At 45.2% G+C, this 14,618-nt stretch overlaps 1 protein-coding gene across 8 annotated transcripts in view; it reads right to left on the bottom strand.

The window, feature by feature from the left end:
* SEZ6L (seizure related 6 homolog like) overlaps positions 1 to 14,618 on the bottom strand; it is a 214,533-nt gene that overhangs the window by 66,103 nt on the left and 133,812 nt on the right. For all 8 annotated transcript variants that reach the window (XM_034948566.4, XM_034948567.4, XM_034948569.4 and 5 more), the window contains exons 6-9: positions 11,671 to 11,836; positions 7,056 to 7,222; positions 5,926 to 6,120; positions 3,976 to 4,114 (exon numbers count right to left, since the gene is read on the bottom strand). In XM_034948566.4, the coding sequence (XP_034804457.1) occupies positions 3,976 to 4,114; positions 5,926 to 6,120; positions 7,056 to 7,222; positions 11,671 to 11,836 (667 nt within the window). The remainder of the gene's footprint in view (positions 1 to 3,975; positions 4,115 to 5,925; positions 6,121 to 7,055; positions 7,223 to 11,670; positions 11,837 to 14,618) is intronic.

Genomic DNA, 14,618 nt, shown 5'->3' with positions numbered 1-14,618 from the left:
ATGCTAGGTGTTGGGTCCAGGGCTGCTGAGGGCATGGAGTATCAGGGCAGGGAGGAAGGAAACTGAGGGCCCTCTCTCCTGGTCAATGCTCAATCTACGATTGTGAAAATGTTCAGAAGAGAGAAAGCCTGCCCCCGCTGCAAGGGCTCCCTTCCTGATGCTAATGCCAGTGGCTTGGCTTTGGGGAAGCTTTAATTGCATGAGGTTCCCGGATCGGCTGCTCCATTGCATGCATGCTTACTGGTAGAAATAAAACCCAATCTGGTGTCAGGCTGAAGGTTAATTGAATATTTGATGCCTAGAGATGATGAAAGTAAAGATTCCCATTTTCTTGTTTCCTCCTCTAGACCTCTGGCACCAAAGGGAGATGTGGGCCCGTCTTATTTAAGCAAAACCACCCATCTGGGAGGCTCCCTGTGAGGCCAGAAGAGGCAAGCCAAGCAGAAGAGAGGGGATTATACATGACTTCTTGGGGCCTGGAGCTGGGTGGGATCTTCTGCCAGAGAAGCCAAGAACTCAGGAGTAGGTCGTACCTTCTCTTGGCTGAAGACAGGTAGTTTTCCTGGTAACTTCTGGGGGAAGGAATTCATAAGCTGGAACCATAAATTTATTTTTATGGACAAGGACAAGGGGGTGACTCAGAAGGCTTCCTAAGGGATGCAGCCTTAGAATAAAGTTTTCTATGTGAAGCTTCAGCTAAGAAGACCCCAGAGCTTCCCTTTGATCCATTCCCTCTGTAGTCTCTACCCACCTGCCATGCTTTGCTCCAGCCACGTTAAACTTTATGTCATTAAGTGGGTCACGCTCTCTCATTTCCAGGCTTCGTAGATGTTTTGCAGATGTTCTCATCATGTAGGTAGGACATTCTTCTTCCTTTCCTGTCCTGTCCTCCCTCCCTCCCTCCTTTCTTTCTTTCTTTCTTTCTCTTTCTTTCTTTCCCTTTCTTTCTTTCTTTCTTTCTTTCTTTCTTTCTTTCTTTCTTTCTTTCTTTCTTTCTTTCTTTCTTTTTCTTTCTCTTTCTTTCCTTCTTTCCTTCTTCTTTCTCTCTCTCTCTCTTTCTTTCTTTTTTCAGAGTCTCACTCTGTCACCCAGGCTTAACTGTAGAGGCATGATCTTGGCTTACTACAATCTCCACCTCCTGTGTTCAGGTGATTCTCTTGCCTCAGCCTCCCGAATAGCTGAGATTACAGGCACCCACCACCACGCCTGGCTAATTTTTGTATTTTTAGTAGAGGCGGTGTTTCACCATGTTGGCTGGGCTGGTCTTGAACTCCTGACCTCAAATGATCCACCCACCTCAGCCTCCCAAAGTGCTGGGATTACAAGCCTGAGCCACCATGCCTGGCCAGGACATTCTTCTTTTCCCCTCGTCACCTGCCTACCTTCTCTTTCATGCTATTATAGAAGCTACTTCCTCCTGGAAGCCCTCCTGATTTCACTCAGGTGCCCTCACCTGCCTGTCACTGCTCCTTTCACACTGCATTTACTTTCTTACCTGCTTCACCTGCTAGGCATGCAGGGTGAGGACTGCCCTGTTTTTCTCACAACTGTATCTTCAGTGCTAAGCCTACTGCTGGCACACAGTAGGTACACAATAATTTTTTCCCTAGAGTTAAGAGAGACAATCCATTCCATTCTTTTCAATATGAATTTTACCACTGAAGGAACAACCATTAGAATCTTTCCAGCACATAAAATTGTGCTTGGTTGATAGTCGACACTCAAACAGTTCGTTTGGAATGAATGAATAAGCATCTTATTCCAGACTCTAGAAGTCAGAGAGAAAGGAATGGGGGGAAGAGGATGAGGTCTATTTAATTCAATTTGAATTTTTATTTTTTTTTGAGACAGAGTCTTACTCTGTTGCCCAGGCTGAAGTAGTGGTGCAATCATGGCTCACTGCAGCCTGGAACTCCAGGGCTCAAGTAATTGTCCCACCTGAGCCTCTCAAGTAGCTGGGACTACAGGTGCCACCATGCCTGGCTAGTTTTTTTAATTGTTTGTAAAGATGGGGTCTCACTATGTTGCCTAGGCTGGTCTTGAACTCCTGGCCCCAAGTGATTCTCCTACCTCAGCCTCCCAAAGTGTTGAGATTACAGATGTGAGCTACCGTGCCCAGATGAGGACGAGCTTTATTGAGGAGTGAGGCAATGGGCTAGGAATGCGTAAAATCTGCCTCCAGCAGCCACAAAGCACTGATGTTCCAAGACCCCATTACAGGAGAGAAAAATTGAGGCCCAGAGAGAGGCGAGAACAGGTGAGCCCAGCCCAAAGTCACACGGGAAGGAGGTGGAATTCTTTCTTAGATTGGCCTGGCCCCAAGTCCACAAGGGGCAGCTATCCAAGTCTCTGACTCCACTGGAGAAGGAGGTTCTGGGACAGCCTCTGGGGACAATTTTTTTTTTTGAGACAAGGTCTTACTCCGTCACCCAGGCTGGAGTGCAGTGGCATGATCATGGCTCACTGCAGCCTCAATTTCCCAGGCTCAAGAGATCCTCCCATCTCAGCCTCCCAAGTAGCTGGTACCACAGGCGTGTGCCACCACATCCAGCTAATTTTTATTTTTTTGAAGAGACAGGATGCCTCTGTGTTGTTGGGACTGGTCTCAAACTCCTGGTCTCAAGCAATCCTCCTGCCTCAACCTCCCGAAGTGTTGGGGTTATAGGCATGAGCCACCGCACCCAGACTAAGGACACTTGCTGCGTCTAAGGAACAGCCTCAAAAGCCGGTCACTAATAATTTGAAAATAATTTCTCTTTCTCTTGCAAGGTTCCTCTGTAGAGCCAGAGAACTGTGAGTGCTGCTTCCCCAGCCTGCTGGGTTTCAGCGCTCTCTCCGCCCCCAACCACCCTCCCGTCTGCCACCTGGGTCTGTCAGGAACCCTGTATTCTGCTTTCTCCAGGCACCACCATCTGTCTTTGTCCACTTCTCACCCCCATCTCACATGGGGCAGTGGAAAGAGCATGACTGAGAAGGCACAGAAGCCTGAATTTCAGCCCCGCTGCTCGCTGGCTTTCTGGGTGGCCTCCCTGCACCTCTGCTGCCTTCTCAGACAGTGGGGTTAATGACCTCCCAGGGAGGGTTCTCTGTGAGAATTACCTAAGATAGAAATGCTTAGAGCAGTCACTTTTGCATCTGGCCCAGAGTAGCTGCTTCCCTGCAAGTGTCACCCTCTTGGGGAGATAGCTGGGAACATTCTGGATGGAGAATCTAATGGTTACCCCCTGTGAATACAGGAAACCCAGCCGCACAGCTAAGTAAGTCCGTTCATTAAAAACATTTTTTTCATTCAGCAATCATTTCCTGAGCATCTACTGTGTATCAGACTCTGCGTTAGACTGTGGAAACAGAGGGTAGTCAGACCCAGCCCCAGAGGAGAGGAACTTCTGGTCTAGTTGAGGGAGACAAACAGGAAAATAAACAACTGTAGTCCAGTAAACAGGTGTTACAGTGCCCCCTTCTTCCTGGCCACACTGGCCATTTGGTCCTTTGAAAATGAGATGCTTGCCACAGGGCCTTTGCACATTCTGTTCATTTGGGCTGCATCACTCCAACTCATCTTTTAGTTCTGAGCTTTAGTATCAGATCCTCGGGGAAGACTTCTCTGACCTTCCTTTTTATATGAAATTCCTGTTAAAGAATCTCATAGCACCATTAACCTCTCCTTACATCACATATTGAAGTTAGAGTATGCAATTATTTGTGTATGTCTTCATTTCATATTTGTTTCCTAGGCTGAATTTCCCAAAGATAGGGACTCTCTCTCTCTCTCCTCTCTCTCTCTCTCTCTCTCTCTCTGTGTGTGTATTTGTGATGCTGTTCTTGGTCTCACTATGGGAATGCCTGTTCTCTGCATAGTCCCGGCACATAGTAGATGCTTAGTTAATATTGGTTGAAAGAATAAAGCAGGAGCAATTTCTTTCTCAATCTCCCCAATTTTGCCAAATTAGAGGGCCACCCATTTTAAACACTCACAACTGGATATCTAAGAAGATCCGTTTCTCTTCTCCCACGTGGATCTTCCAGATACAATCTTCACCTTCCACGTAGGGCTCGGGCCAGTTTGGGGACAATACCACCCCAGCCACAGCAGAGAGCTCCCCACCACACATGGCTGTAAAAGACAGACAGGCAAGAAGACGGACTTTATTTGTAAAGAAGTCAATGTGGCATAGCAGCTAACCATGTGGGCTATGAAGTCAGACAGCCGTGAATCTCTGTGTACTGTGGACAGGTGTCTTCACCTCGGGCAGCCAGCACGTGTGTGTGTGTGTGTGTGTGTGTGTGTGTGTGTGTGTGTGTGTGTGTGTAATGATTAAATGAGAGCTGGCCAGCTGCCTACCTTGCACCTGAGGATTGGTAAAACTTGGGCTAAGAGGTGCTATTGCTCTTTCAAGACCAAGGACAGAGCTCAGTGGTCAGAATGACTCCTCAACAGCCTCTGCTCTTTTGCGGCGTGAGTAGTGGCTAAGAGACCGCCCACTCAAGTTAGGTGGTCCCGGGGTCCCAATCTTGCCTCTGCTGCTAACAGGCTGTAGGAGGAGGTATGTAATTTCCCAGAGCCTCAGCTCCCTTTCTCTACAAAATGGGGGCAATACCACTGCCAACCTCATTGGGTTATTTTGAGGCTTAAGCTCATGAATGTCAAACATGCTGCACAGCGTCTGGCACATGGTAGCTGCTCGATAATTTAGATAATGTTGCTATGACAGGTCCCGGCCCTGAACTGGAAGCAGAGATGTGGCTGCGGCAGGTGCCCTTTAAATTCCACTCTGTGTTTAGCACTTTGGAAAGGTCTCAACATGGCAGAGGCCAAAGCACCAATAAATTCCGCTCTGTTAAATCGGCACATTTCATATAGGGATCAATCCCTCACCATGGCAAGGCTGTGATTTCACACCAACTGCCATTGAGGCGGTGGCTGCCAGGAGTGAGGGCACCTTTCATTACTCCACATGCCAGCAGGAGACCCAGGCTCAGGGTGGCTCAGCAGCCTTGAATATGGGGAAACGGGCCAGGTGCGATGGCTCATGCCTGTAATGCCAGCACTTTGGGAGGCCAAGGTGGGTGGATCACTTGAGGTCAGGAGTTCGAGACCAGCCTGGCTGATATGGTGAAACCCCGTTTCTACTAAAAATACAAAATTAGCCGACTGTGGTGGCACACGCCTGTAGTCCCAGCTACTCAGGAGGCTGAGACAGGAGAATCGCTTGAACCCGGGAAGCGGAGGCTGCAGTGAGCCGAGCGAGTCTCTGTCTCAACAACAAAAACAATATGGGGAAACTGGCAGGACAGTCTACTGCAGCCTGTGTAGATGAGGGTTCTATGCAGCCAACACAGTCCAGTGGGGCTCAGAGCACAGTGCTCTGAGAACAAAGAGACGTGAGTTCCATTCCTGTCCCTGCCAATTCCCCTTGTGTGTTCTTAGGCAGGTCACTTCACAGCATTAGTTTCTCACCTACAAATGGGGCCGATAGAATCTACTTTATAAGGCTATGGTGAGGTTGAAATCAGATAATGCACACACACTCTTAGCAAAGTGCTGGTAGCATAATTATTACACACCAATTAAGAACTATTATTGTTCTTATTAATGAGGTTGTTGCGTGGGTTGTGCACTGCACAAGCATGCGTAGCAGAGGGAGTATTTAGGAGCTGAAATCCATGCAGTATTCAGCTCACCAAGCTGTGCACTGTGGTACCTATGCCTGGAAGAAGGTGCACCTTTTAAAATTCACCCGTTTTGTAATTTTCTCAAGACCAGCAGCAACCCTGAACCAAAGGACAGTGAACCCTGGAAAGGGTTCTAATCCTAAAATTGGTATGAAAACTGGGGACAGGCCTCTAAGCTGGGGCCTTGGTCTTCTCATCCAAAGGGTGGAGATCCCTGGGGTGCCATGGGAAGAGCGTCGTGGATCCACTCACCTCTGCACAGGGGCTCTGTGTCATTCCAGTATGGGTCCCGCACATTGATGCATTCGATGATGGCCGGGCCCTGCTCCAGGGAGTGGCCGGGGTCGCAGGTGAACTCCACTATAGTCCCAATGTTATAGGTCGGGTCGGATGTAGTGAAGTTCCCATTCTGGATGTAGGGCTCATAGCAGTGGCCTTTCTCAAACGCTGAGGAAGGGAAACAAAGAGAGGCAGCAGTTCAGATGATGCAGGGACTACCCCACGGTGCTGTATTTCAGAAGATGGGTCCCCTGTGCTGTTTAGAAAAGCCCCAAAGAAAACAGGTACCAAATTACGTGTCCTGGTTCCAGCTGATGTGCTGAGAACCCTGGGGCCACCCAATTGACTCCTTGGGGCCTCATTTAAAAAAATCTAAAATAGGAGTAAGAATCTCTGTCTTCTCCACCCTGTGGAGTTGTTGTGTTTTAATGCCTTTCCACATCCTATATGGATCCTTCCCATGGCCCGTAACTTCAGAGCCCTGATTTTTTGCCACTGGAAACTGTAGGGTTGTCTATGATAAAAGCCAGCTTTTCTTGGCAAAGCCAGAACAGAAAGTCCCCCAGCGTACATGAAATGCCCAGCGAACCCCTTCTTCAAGAGTCAGGGTCTCAGCAGGAGAGGCTCTTGCTAAATTCTTCTTGGAGGAAGAAGTGGCTAAATTCTAAGAGGTCTACTAGGTGGAGTGGAGCAGAGCTTCAGGGCTCCCCAGCACAGGATGGACAGAAATCTTAACTCCACCCTTGTTCACTGGTGGTCTTGGGCAGGTCACCCAAGTTTCTTAAACCTCAGTTTCCTCACCAAAAATCAGATACAATAACAGTTCTAATGTTTCAGTGTGATGAGGATCAAACATGATGCAGAAGCTGAAATCCAATCAGACAGTGCACAGAAGGCACTGAGCACGTAGTAAGTGCACAGTTAATGATAGGCATTGTTATTATTAATGAAACCAAGAGCCTGTCTTTGGAAACCAAAGGATCCACATGGCCATGGGATTTCCCACATCCTTCGCAGCCCAGATTTCTATCTCCCCATGCTTTCCCTGCTCCCAGGCTACCCCCAGCCCCACAAGAGAAGGGGAAGCTCCCAGGGACCCTCACCTTCAAATCGGATGTTGAAGGTGGAGGCCGCCCGGGCCTGGTCAGACGTGAACTCGATGCGGATGGTGTTGCCTTCGCTCAGCAGGCCCTCAAAAGGGACACTCTCGGTTTGAAGGGAGTCGTAGAGAAGAGCTGACTTGTTGGTCTGCCCGCTGTGAACCGTCATCCTGGCAGTGGGAGCAGAGAGGAGGGACACTGACAGATCTTCCTGGGTCACTGACATGGCAGAGGAAGGGATGTGCTACGACTGCCTCTGGAGCCTCATTACCGGATCCCAAACCTAACTCTGCCTCTTTTTTTTTGACAGAGTTTCACTCTTGTTGCCCAGCCTGGAGTTCAATGGTGCGATCTTGGCTCACTGCAACCTCCGCCTCCCAGGTTCAAGTGATTTTCCTGCCTCAGCCTCCCAAGTAGCTGAGATTACAGGTGTGTCCCACCATGCCCAGCACATTTTTGTACTTTTAGTAGAGATGGGGTTTCACCATGTTGGCCAGGCTGGTCTCAAACTCCTGACCTCAGGTGATCCACCCGCCTCGGCCTCCCAAAGTGCTGGGATTACAGGCGTGAGCCACCGCACCCAGTCCTGACTTTGCCTCTTATGTGCTCAGACAAGCATCACCTTATCGAACCTGTTTCCTCTTCTGTACAATGGGACTAAATGCCTGTCCTGGCTTCCTTATGGATTTATTCTGAGGTTGTAGGGAGAGTAATGTATATGATGTAATTGCCGAAATGGTGGCTTTTGTAAAGTCAGGCAGACCTGGGTGTGAGTCCTGACTCTGTCACTTCTCAGCTGTGTGACTTTGCACAAGAACACTTCACTTCTCTGAGCCTCTGTTTTCTCATCTGTAAAATGGGTACAATTGCACCTATATCAGAGTGTGAGGCATGGTGGCTCAAGTCTATAATCCCAGCACTTTGGGAGGCCAAGGTGGGTGGATCACCTGAGGTCAGGAGTTAGATAGTAGCTTGGCCAACATGGTGAAACCCCGTCTCTACTAAAAATACAAAAATCAGACAGATATGGTGGCGCGTGCCTATAGTCCCTGCTACTCTGGAGGCTGAGGCAGGAGAATTGCTTGAACCTGGAAGCCAGAGATTGCAGTGAGCCGAGATCGAGCCACTGCACTCCAGCTTGGGTGACAGAGCAAGACTCGGTCTTAAAAAAAAAAATAGTTAACAGGACACGGTAGGTAAGTTTTGTTTATTAAGCATTTGACTCCCACCAGGCTCTGTCTCTGATCCCCATTTTCTAAGAGCACTGTGTGGGAAGTCAAGAGTCATAATTCCCATTTCTCAATTCCCCATCTGGATTTACATTAAGTCTTAAAACATCTTTCAGCCTCAGTGTCCTCAACTGTGAAAGGAGAGACCCGACCATAACGTCGTTCTGACCCATCTTACAGGTGGGCTTTGAGAATATTGCAAAATAAAAAGTGCCCTGAAAAATAAAATGTGTTAAACAAAATGTTGGGTATTTATTTTTATTGTTATTAAAGCTATTTGAAGTTGACTTCTTGCTAGCCTTGGTTTTTTAAAGAAATTATGCAAAAGTGGTGAAGAAAACCGTATACAAATTAGATAAGCTTCTTTTATGGAGTCATAAACACACATTTTTAAGCCTTTGAGGTTTTTACTGACTCATAAAAATAGTTTATTTTATGCTGCCCAGATGAATTTCTAATGTCACTAAGATGTATAAATGTTGCAGCCACAGTTTGTTTATTTTGCCATGTGTCCATTATGGCTGAGGCAAGGATGGGGGCTGTGGTAGAGTCCAGGGGGCATTCCAGGAGTGGGAAGGGGCATCTACATAGTCTTCTGATTCCTGATGACTCTGTTATATCTTAGGGGCTGTGTGTTGGGACACCTCTTTCAAAGAACAGAAGCCTTTGGCAAAGAGGGTTGCTCTGGAGGAAATCTTCAAGATCTCAAAATCTCTGTAGTCTATTAATCTTTTAAAACCAGCAATTTTCTAACCGTATTTTCTAGAATGTCTGCAATAGTAATACATTTTCTCTCAAATTCTTAATAGTCTGTGGTCAAATGGATTTGCAAAATGCTGAATTCAATAAAAATTAAACTTTTTTTTCCCTGCAGGACTTATCAGTGCCTTTGTTAGCTAGTACATATTACGACCTTTCAAGGCAAGGATAGGGTGGGCGCAGTGTCTCCCAAACATGTTTGACCAGAGAACTCACTTTTTGGGGGGCATATTATGAGACTGGAGTTTAGAAAGTGTTCATTTTGAGGAAAATCATCTTAAAATCTTTATTCATGTCCCTCCTCGACTAAAAAGACTTTTATAGGCTCTCTATTGCCTATAAAAGTAGCCTGGCATTCAAAGTCCTTCAGGATATAACCCCAATCTAGCTTCCCAGATCTCTTTCCTCCTGTTCTCATGAGATCTTCTGCTGCAGCCCCCCAACAAATTTGCTAATTCTTTCCCCTACATCTTTGTGCTCATCCTCCAATTCTCCATGCTTGGAATACTCCTCCCTCTGTATTTTTGGATCCATTATCCAATCTCCTTCCATTTTTGACTTTAGGTCAAAGTCCCATTTCTTATGTAGAGTCTTACCTAGCTCTGAGTTCTTGCAACTGACATATTGTGGTATTTTAGCCATTTCCCCCTCAATAAAGTACATGGGACAGACATAATTGATTTCTCTTTTCTTCTTGGCCCAGAGAGTAGTGTCTTCATCATTTTTTTGTGTGTGTTGACCTTTAACCTTGATGAACTCTACAAACTTCTCTTCCTATTGATATACTTGAAAGCTGGTTTTTTCCTGGTAAGTGTCAGCTCATGCAGATCTTTGCAGGACCCCAGAGAAACTACTAGTGACCAGTGCCAGTGGGGGGCCCATTTGTCAGGACTTAAACAACTTGCAGAAAATAAGAAAATACTCATTTTGATGCATTCTTTTGTCTCTGCTAATTCTTGTTGTCTAGTATAAACTTAAGCTTGGCTCATCTCAAGCACCGCTCAGAAGAGGCAGATCTGAGGTTTAAGATTTGGAAATGGTCCTTCACCAAGGGTTCCCATGCCCAGATTTTCAGAGTCTCCAGAAGAAAGGATAGGGAATCTGATTTTTAAAGAATTCCCCAGGTTATTATTCTGGTGCTGCTAAAAAGCCATGTTTGGGAGCCCCTGCTTGATACCTTACACTTTAAAGCAGCAATTTATCGATATAGAGTTGTTCTGGATAAAGCTGAACTGCCTAGAGGGAAGTGGACTCAAGAGGTATGGGAAAATTATTCAGTTGTCTTTTTTTTTTTTTAAGTCTTTCCAACCTAAAGACCTCATAGTCTAGGTTTGATCCATCAAAGAAGCCAAAACAATAGAATTCTTAGATCAAGGTTTCTTGGACTCCAAAATTCTAAGGTGGGGGCATTCTGGAAGTGCAGTAAACACTGCCAGTGCCCTACCCTCTCCTACCCTTCAGCAGTCAACTGCTCCCACATTTTCTGCTGGCTTCTGACCACAAGTCTCTGAGAATCAGTCAACTCAACCAGCTCAAAGGGTGGCAGCTGATGTTGGGGATAGTTAGTGCTCCTCATCACATCTCTCATCCAGTGATGAATGGGAGCTGGTGCATAAATACCCCAGCTCCCTCACCCTTCCAACAGGACCACTCTGAAGTATGCTCAACACATTGCCCAGAGGTCTCCAGTGGACAGAATCCCGGTTTTCCCAGCAGTCACCCACTTATTAACGCAGCTGGTATTCACAATCTCACTTTCCCATGTGCCTCCTAGTGCTTACTAGGATCAGCTCCCCAGTAAACTACTTCCTCTCACATCTTTATCACCATGTCTGATTCCAAGGAAACCCAACTCAAGACAGCAAGTCAAAGCAGCTAAAGTCCTAGTTTTCTAGACTATCTTAGAATAAGATCGCAGAATAATCCAGAATATTCTAGAACAAGACCCCATAATATTCTAGAATAAGATGCCAGAATATCCCAGAATAAGATCCCAGAATATTTCAGAATATTCTAGAATAAGATTCCATAATTTCTAGAATAAGACCCCCAAATATTCTAGAATAAGACTGCAGAATATTAAAGTTTTATAATTCTGGATTCTATGCATATTCTGGATTCTATGCATATTATTAAGAGTCTACAGACACACTCTTGCTTAGATATTGCCTGGTAACTTCTCCCTCATTCTTTCATGTGCATACGTCTAGTTTTTCCATCTCAATTTCCTATCATGCCAGAAACTAATATTTTCTACTTCTTTCATGTTCTCCATGGAGCCTAATATATGGCTGGGTACTGAGCAGATGATCAATACGTACTCTCTTTTTGTTCAACTGCAAAAAGGGGTGTGCAAGAGAAAGAATAGGGCAATTCCCTTTTTGCCTCTTCCCCTAGCCTGCTGTGTGAGCTGGGGCAGGTCCATTTCCTTCTGCATACCCTGGTTTCCTTATCTGTAAAAGGAAGAGATTGAAGCTGATGGTGTCTAAGATCTTTGCCATCCACCCCAGCTCTCCTTTTCTTGAATTCCGAGGGTCAAAGCTTCAGCCATTTCAAGACTCCAAGTCCTCAAGCCATGTTCCAATATTCTGGGAAGAAACGGGGTTGGGTGTGGACCTTCACAGCTTTACCTGTCCTTGTCATGCAGCAACAGCCTCTCAAAGTGCAGGTGCAGCTTCTGGCCCTCTGGAGCTTCAATCGTCCAGACGCAGAATTGGCTCCCATTGGTGTTTTCAGGGTAACTTGGGGAGAGGACGCGGCCGATGGTGGCATTGTGCACTGCCCCTCCACAAGGAGCTGATCCAGAAAGGGGTGGGTGGGCAATGGGAGAGAGCAGAGAGGGAGAGAGAGAGGAGAGAGACAGAGAGAAAGAGAGAGAGAGAGAAGGAAGTGAGTGTTTTATTCTCCCCTGATCTCCACCCCTGCCCCTCGCCTAGGATGAAACATCAGAGACCTGGAGCAGGAGGAAACCGGGCAGGGAGAGAAAGCTTGGAAGGGACTTGTCCTCCTGGGAGGGAATCCTCCTGTTTGACAGGAGATTTCACTCTACAATTGGAACCATCAACATGTGTATTTCATGGTAGGGAATGACTGCAATTTAACGACAGTTCTGTGGTGCTGGCTGTGCCCTGACTTTTAATTATAAAATGGCAATCAAGAAGGATATAAACAGGCAGTTCACAAAGGAAGAAATATATTTCTAGTACTTAGTAAGCACTAAAAAATTCAGCCTCACTAATAATAAATGAAATGCAAATCTAAACTGTATTCTACTTTCATCCACCTAATCGGCCAAGATAAAAATCAGCAATAAAATCTGGAGATGGTAAGGGTGATGGGAAATGCTCACTTTCATGATGACTGGTTAGAATGCAAACTGTTATGACCTTTCGGGAGGGCAATTTAGTGAAAAGCCTAGAAAACGTGCTCAAACACTTTGATCCGCCAAATGCAGTTCTGGATAATTATAATAGGAAAAGATTTAGAGATTTGCACCAAGAGTTAGGAATGAGGATATTCATGGCTATCTTGTTTCTAGGAATGAAAAATAAAAAAAAACCAAGATGAATGTCCACTCACAGATGTTTAGTGAAATACATCATGTGCCACATAACAGTGTTTCAATTTACAACAGAGTGTATATATGACAGTGGTCCCATAAGATTTTAATATTATATTTTTATTGTATCTTTTCTATGTTTAGATAAACAAATACCTTTGTGTTACAATGTGTTCAGCACAGTAACATGCTGTACAGGTTTGTAGCGGAGAAGCAATAGGCTGTACCATATAGCCTGGATATGTAGTAGGCTATACCATCAAGGCTCGTGTACATACACTCTATGATGTTCAAGCAATGATGACATCATCTAAAGATGCATTTCCTAGAACATATCCCCATTGTTAAGTGATGCATAACTGTAAATACACTCCACCCATTCAGAAACTAAATACCATGTTCTCAAAGAATACTTCAGCATATAGGAAGATGCTCACTATTTTTTAAGCAAAAAAAAACAAGTTAGAAAATAGTGTGCCATACCTATTTTAATAAGCTATTTTCAAGAATCAATTGAGACCATGAATATAAAAGTGATTTGTTCCTATTTCTTACACTTCACTATTTCTTGAAAAATTTCTTACCAGAATCATCTATTACTTTTATCATAAAAGTCTAATGAAAAATATTAAAAAGTGATTTGTGCACTGGAAAGAACACTTTCCAGTTCTCAAGCAAGAAGGTATTCTTATTCTTACTCTAATTCTTAGGAGATATTTGGTTCTTAGGAACCATGTACTATATGAGAGAGCAGTTTTGAATTTTCTTTCCTTTCTTTCTTTCTTTCTTTCTTTCTTTCTTTCTTTCTTTCTTCTTTCTTTCTTCTTTTTTCTTCTTTCTTTTTTTTTTTTGAGACAAAGTCTTGCTCTGTCACCCAGGCTAGAGTGCAATGGCACGATCTCGGCTCACTGCAACCTCTGCCTCCCAGGTTCAAGTGATTCTCCTGCCTCAGCCTCCTGAGTAGCTGGGATTACAGGTGCCCACCACCGCGCCCAGCTAATTTTTGTATTTTTAGTAGAGATGGGGTTTCACCATCTTGGCCAGGCTGGTCTCGAACTCCTGACCTCGTGATCCACCTGCCTTGGCCTCCCAAAATGTAAGGATTACAGGCGTCAGCCACAGCACTCAGCCAGTTTTGAATTTTCTGAGGAGAGATGGTGGGTAGCAGACACTTCTCACAGAGCGTGGCAGTCAGTCCAGGAGGAAGGGATGTGAAGAATAGCCCAGGGCCACGATTGGGTAAAGCCCTACACCATGACCAGGGTTTCAAGTCTTGGGAGCCATTTCTATCTTTTAGGAGGATCAAAGGAGCTTGAAAAATATTTCCTTCCCAAGCACAGGACGCTTGGTTCCCCCTTCATTTTCAGAGATATAGGAGAGGAAGCAAAAGTGGGACAGGTTATTTGGAACCATCTCACAGATGGCTAAGGAGTTTGTAGGTTCCACAAAAGCTAGGACTACTTTTTGTTTGTTTGCTTTCAGTCACACTACCAGCAACCAGAAGAGCTCCTGGTATGTAGAATGTGCTCAGTAAATATTTACTGAATAACCACTATTAATTTTGCAAAAGAGGAAAAAAGAAGTTCAAAGGTATTACGCCGCTTCCTCAAGGACATACACATAATAAGTGGAGCAGTTGAGACTCAAGCTCAGGCTGCCTCACTCCAGTATCTCTTATTGAAGTCACTACTCCACTGTCTGTCTTATTTATGATAACCTGCTAATCCAGAAAGGTATATGGCATATAGTAGTTGCTTTATAAAATGTTTGTTGAATGAAAGAATAAATATTTTTTCCTTTTTGTATCTCTAATATCAGCTCAAAGCTTGATACATAGCAGGTACCCATTAAATGTTTTTTGAATGACAGTATGACTGAATGGGGCTTGCAGTAGCAGAGAATGGTGGATAACTCTTATCTCTGCTCCAGACTGTGTTGTGACCTACAGCAAAGACATTGCCAAGAAGCTCCATACTTCTTTCAGGACCACAGACAGAAAGCTAGGTTCATTTCTCTCTC

Source organism: Pan paniscus, chromosome 23 (genome assembly GCF_029289425.2).
Source record: "Pan paniscus chromosome 23, NHGRI_mPanPan1-v2.0_pri, whole genome shotgun sequence".
Lineage (NCBI taxonomy): Eukaryota > Metazoa > Chordata > Mammalia > Primates > Hominidae > Pan > Pan paniscus.
The sequence above is the reverse complement of the archived record's forward strand: the minus strand, read 5'-3'. Positions and strand labels throughout refer to the sequence as shown.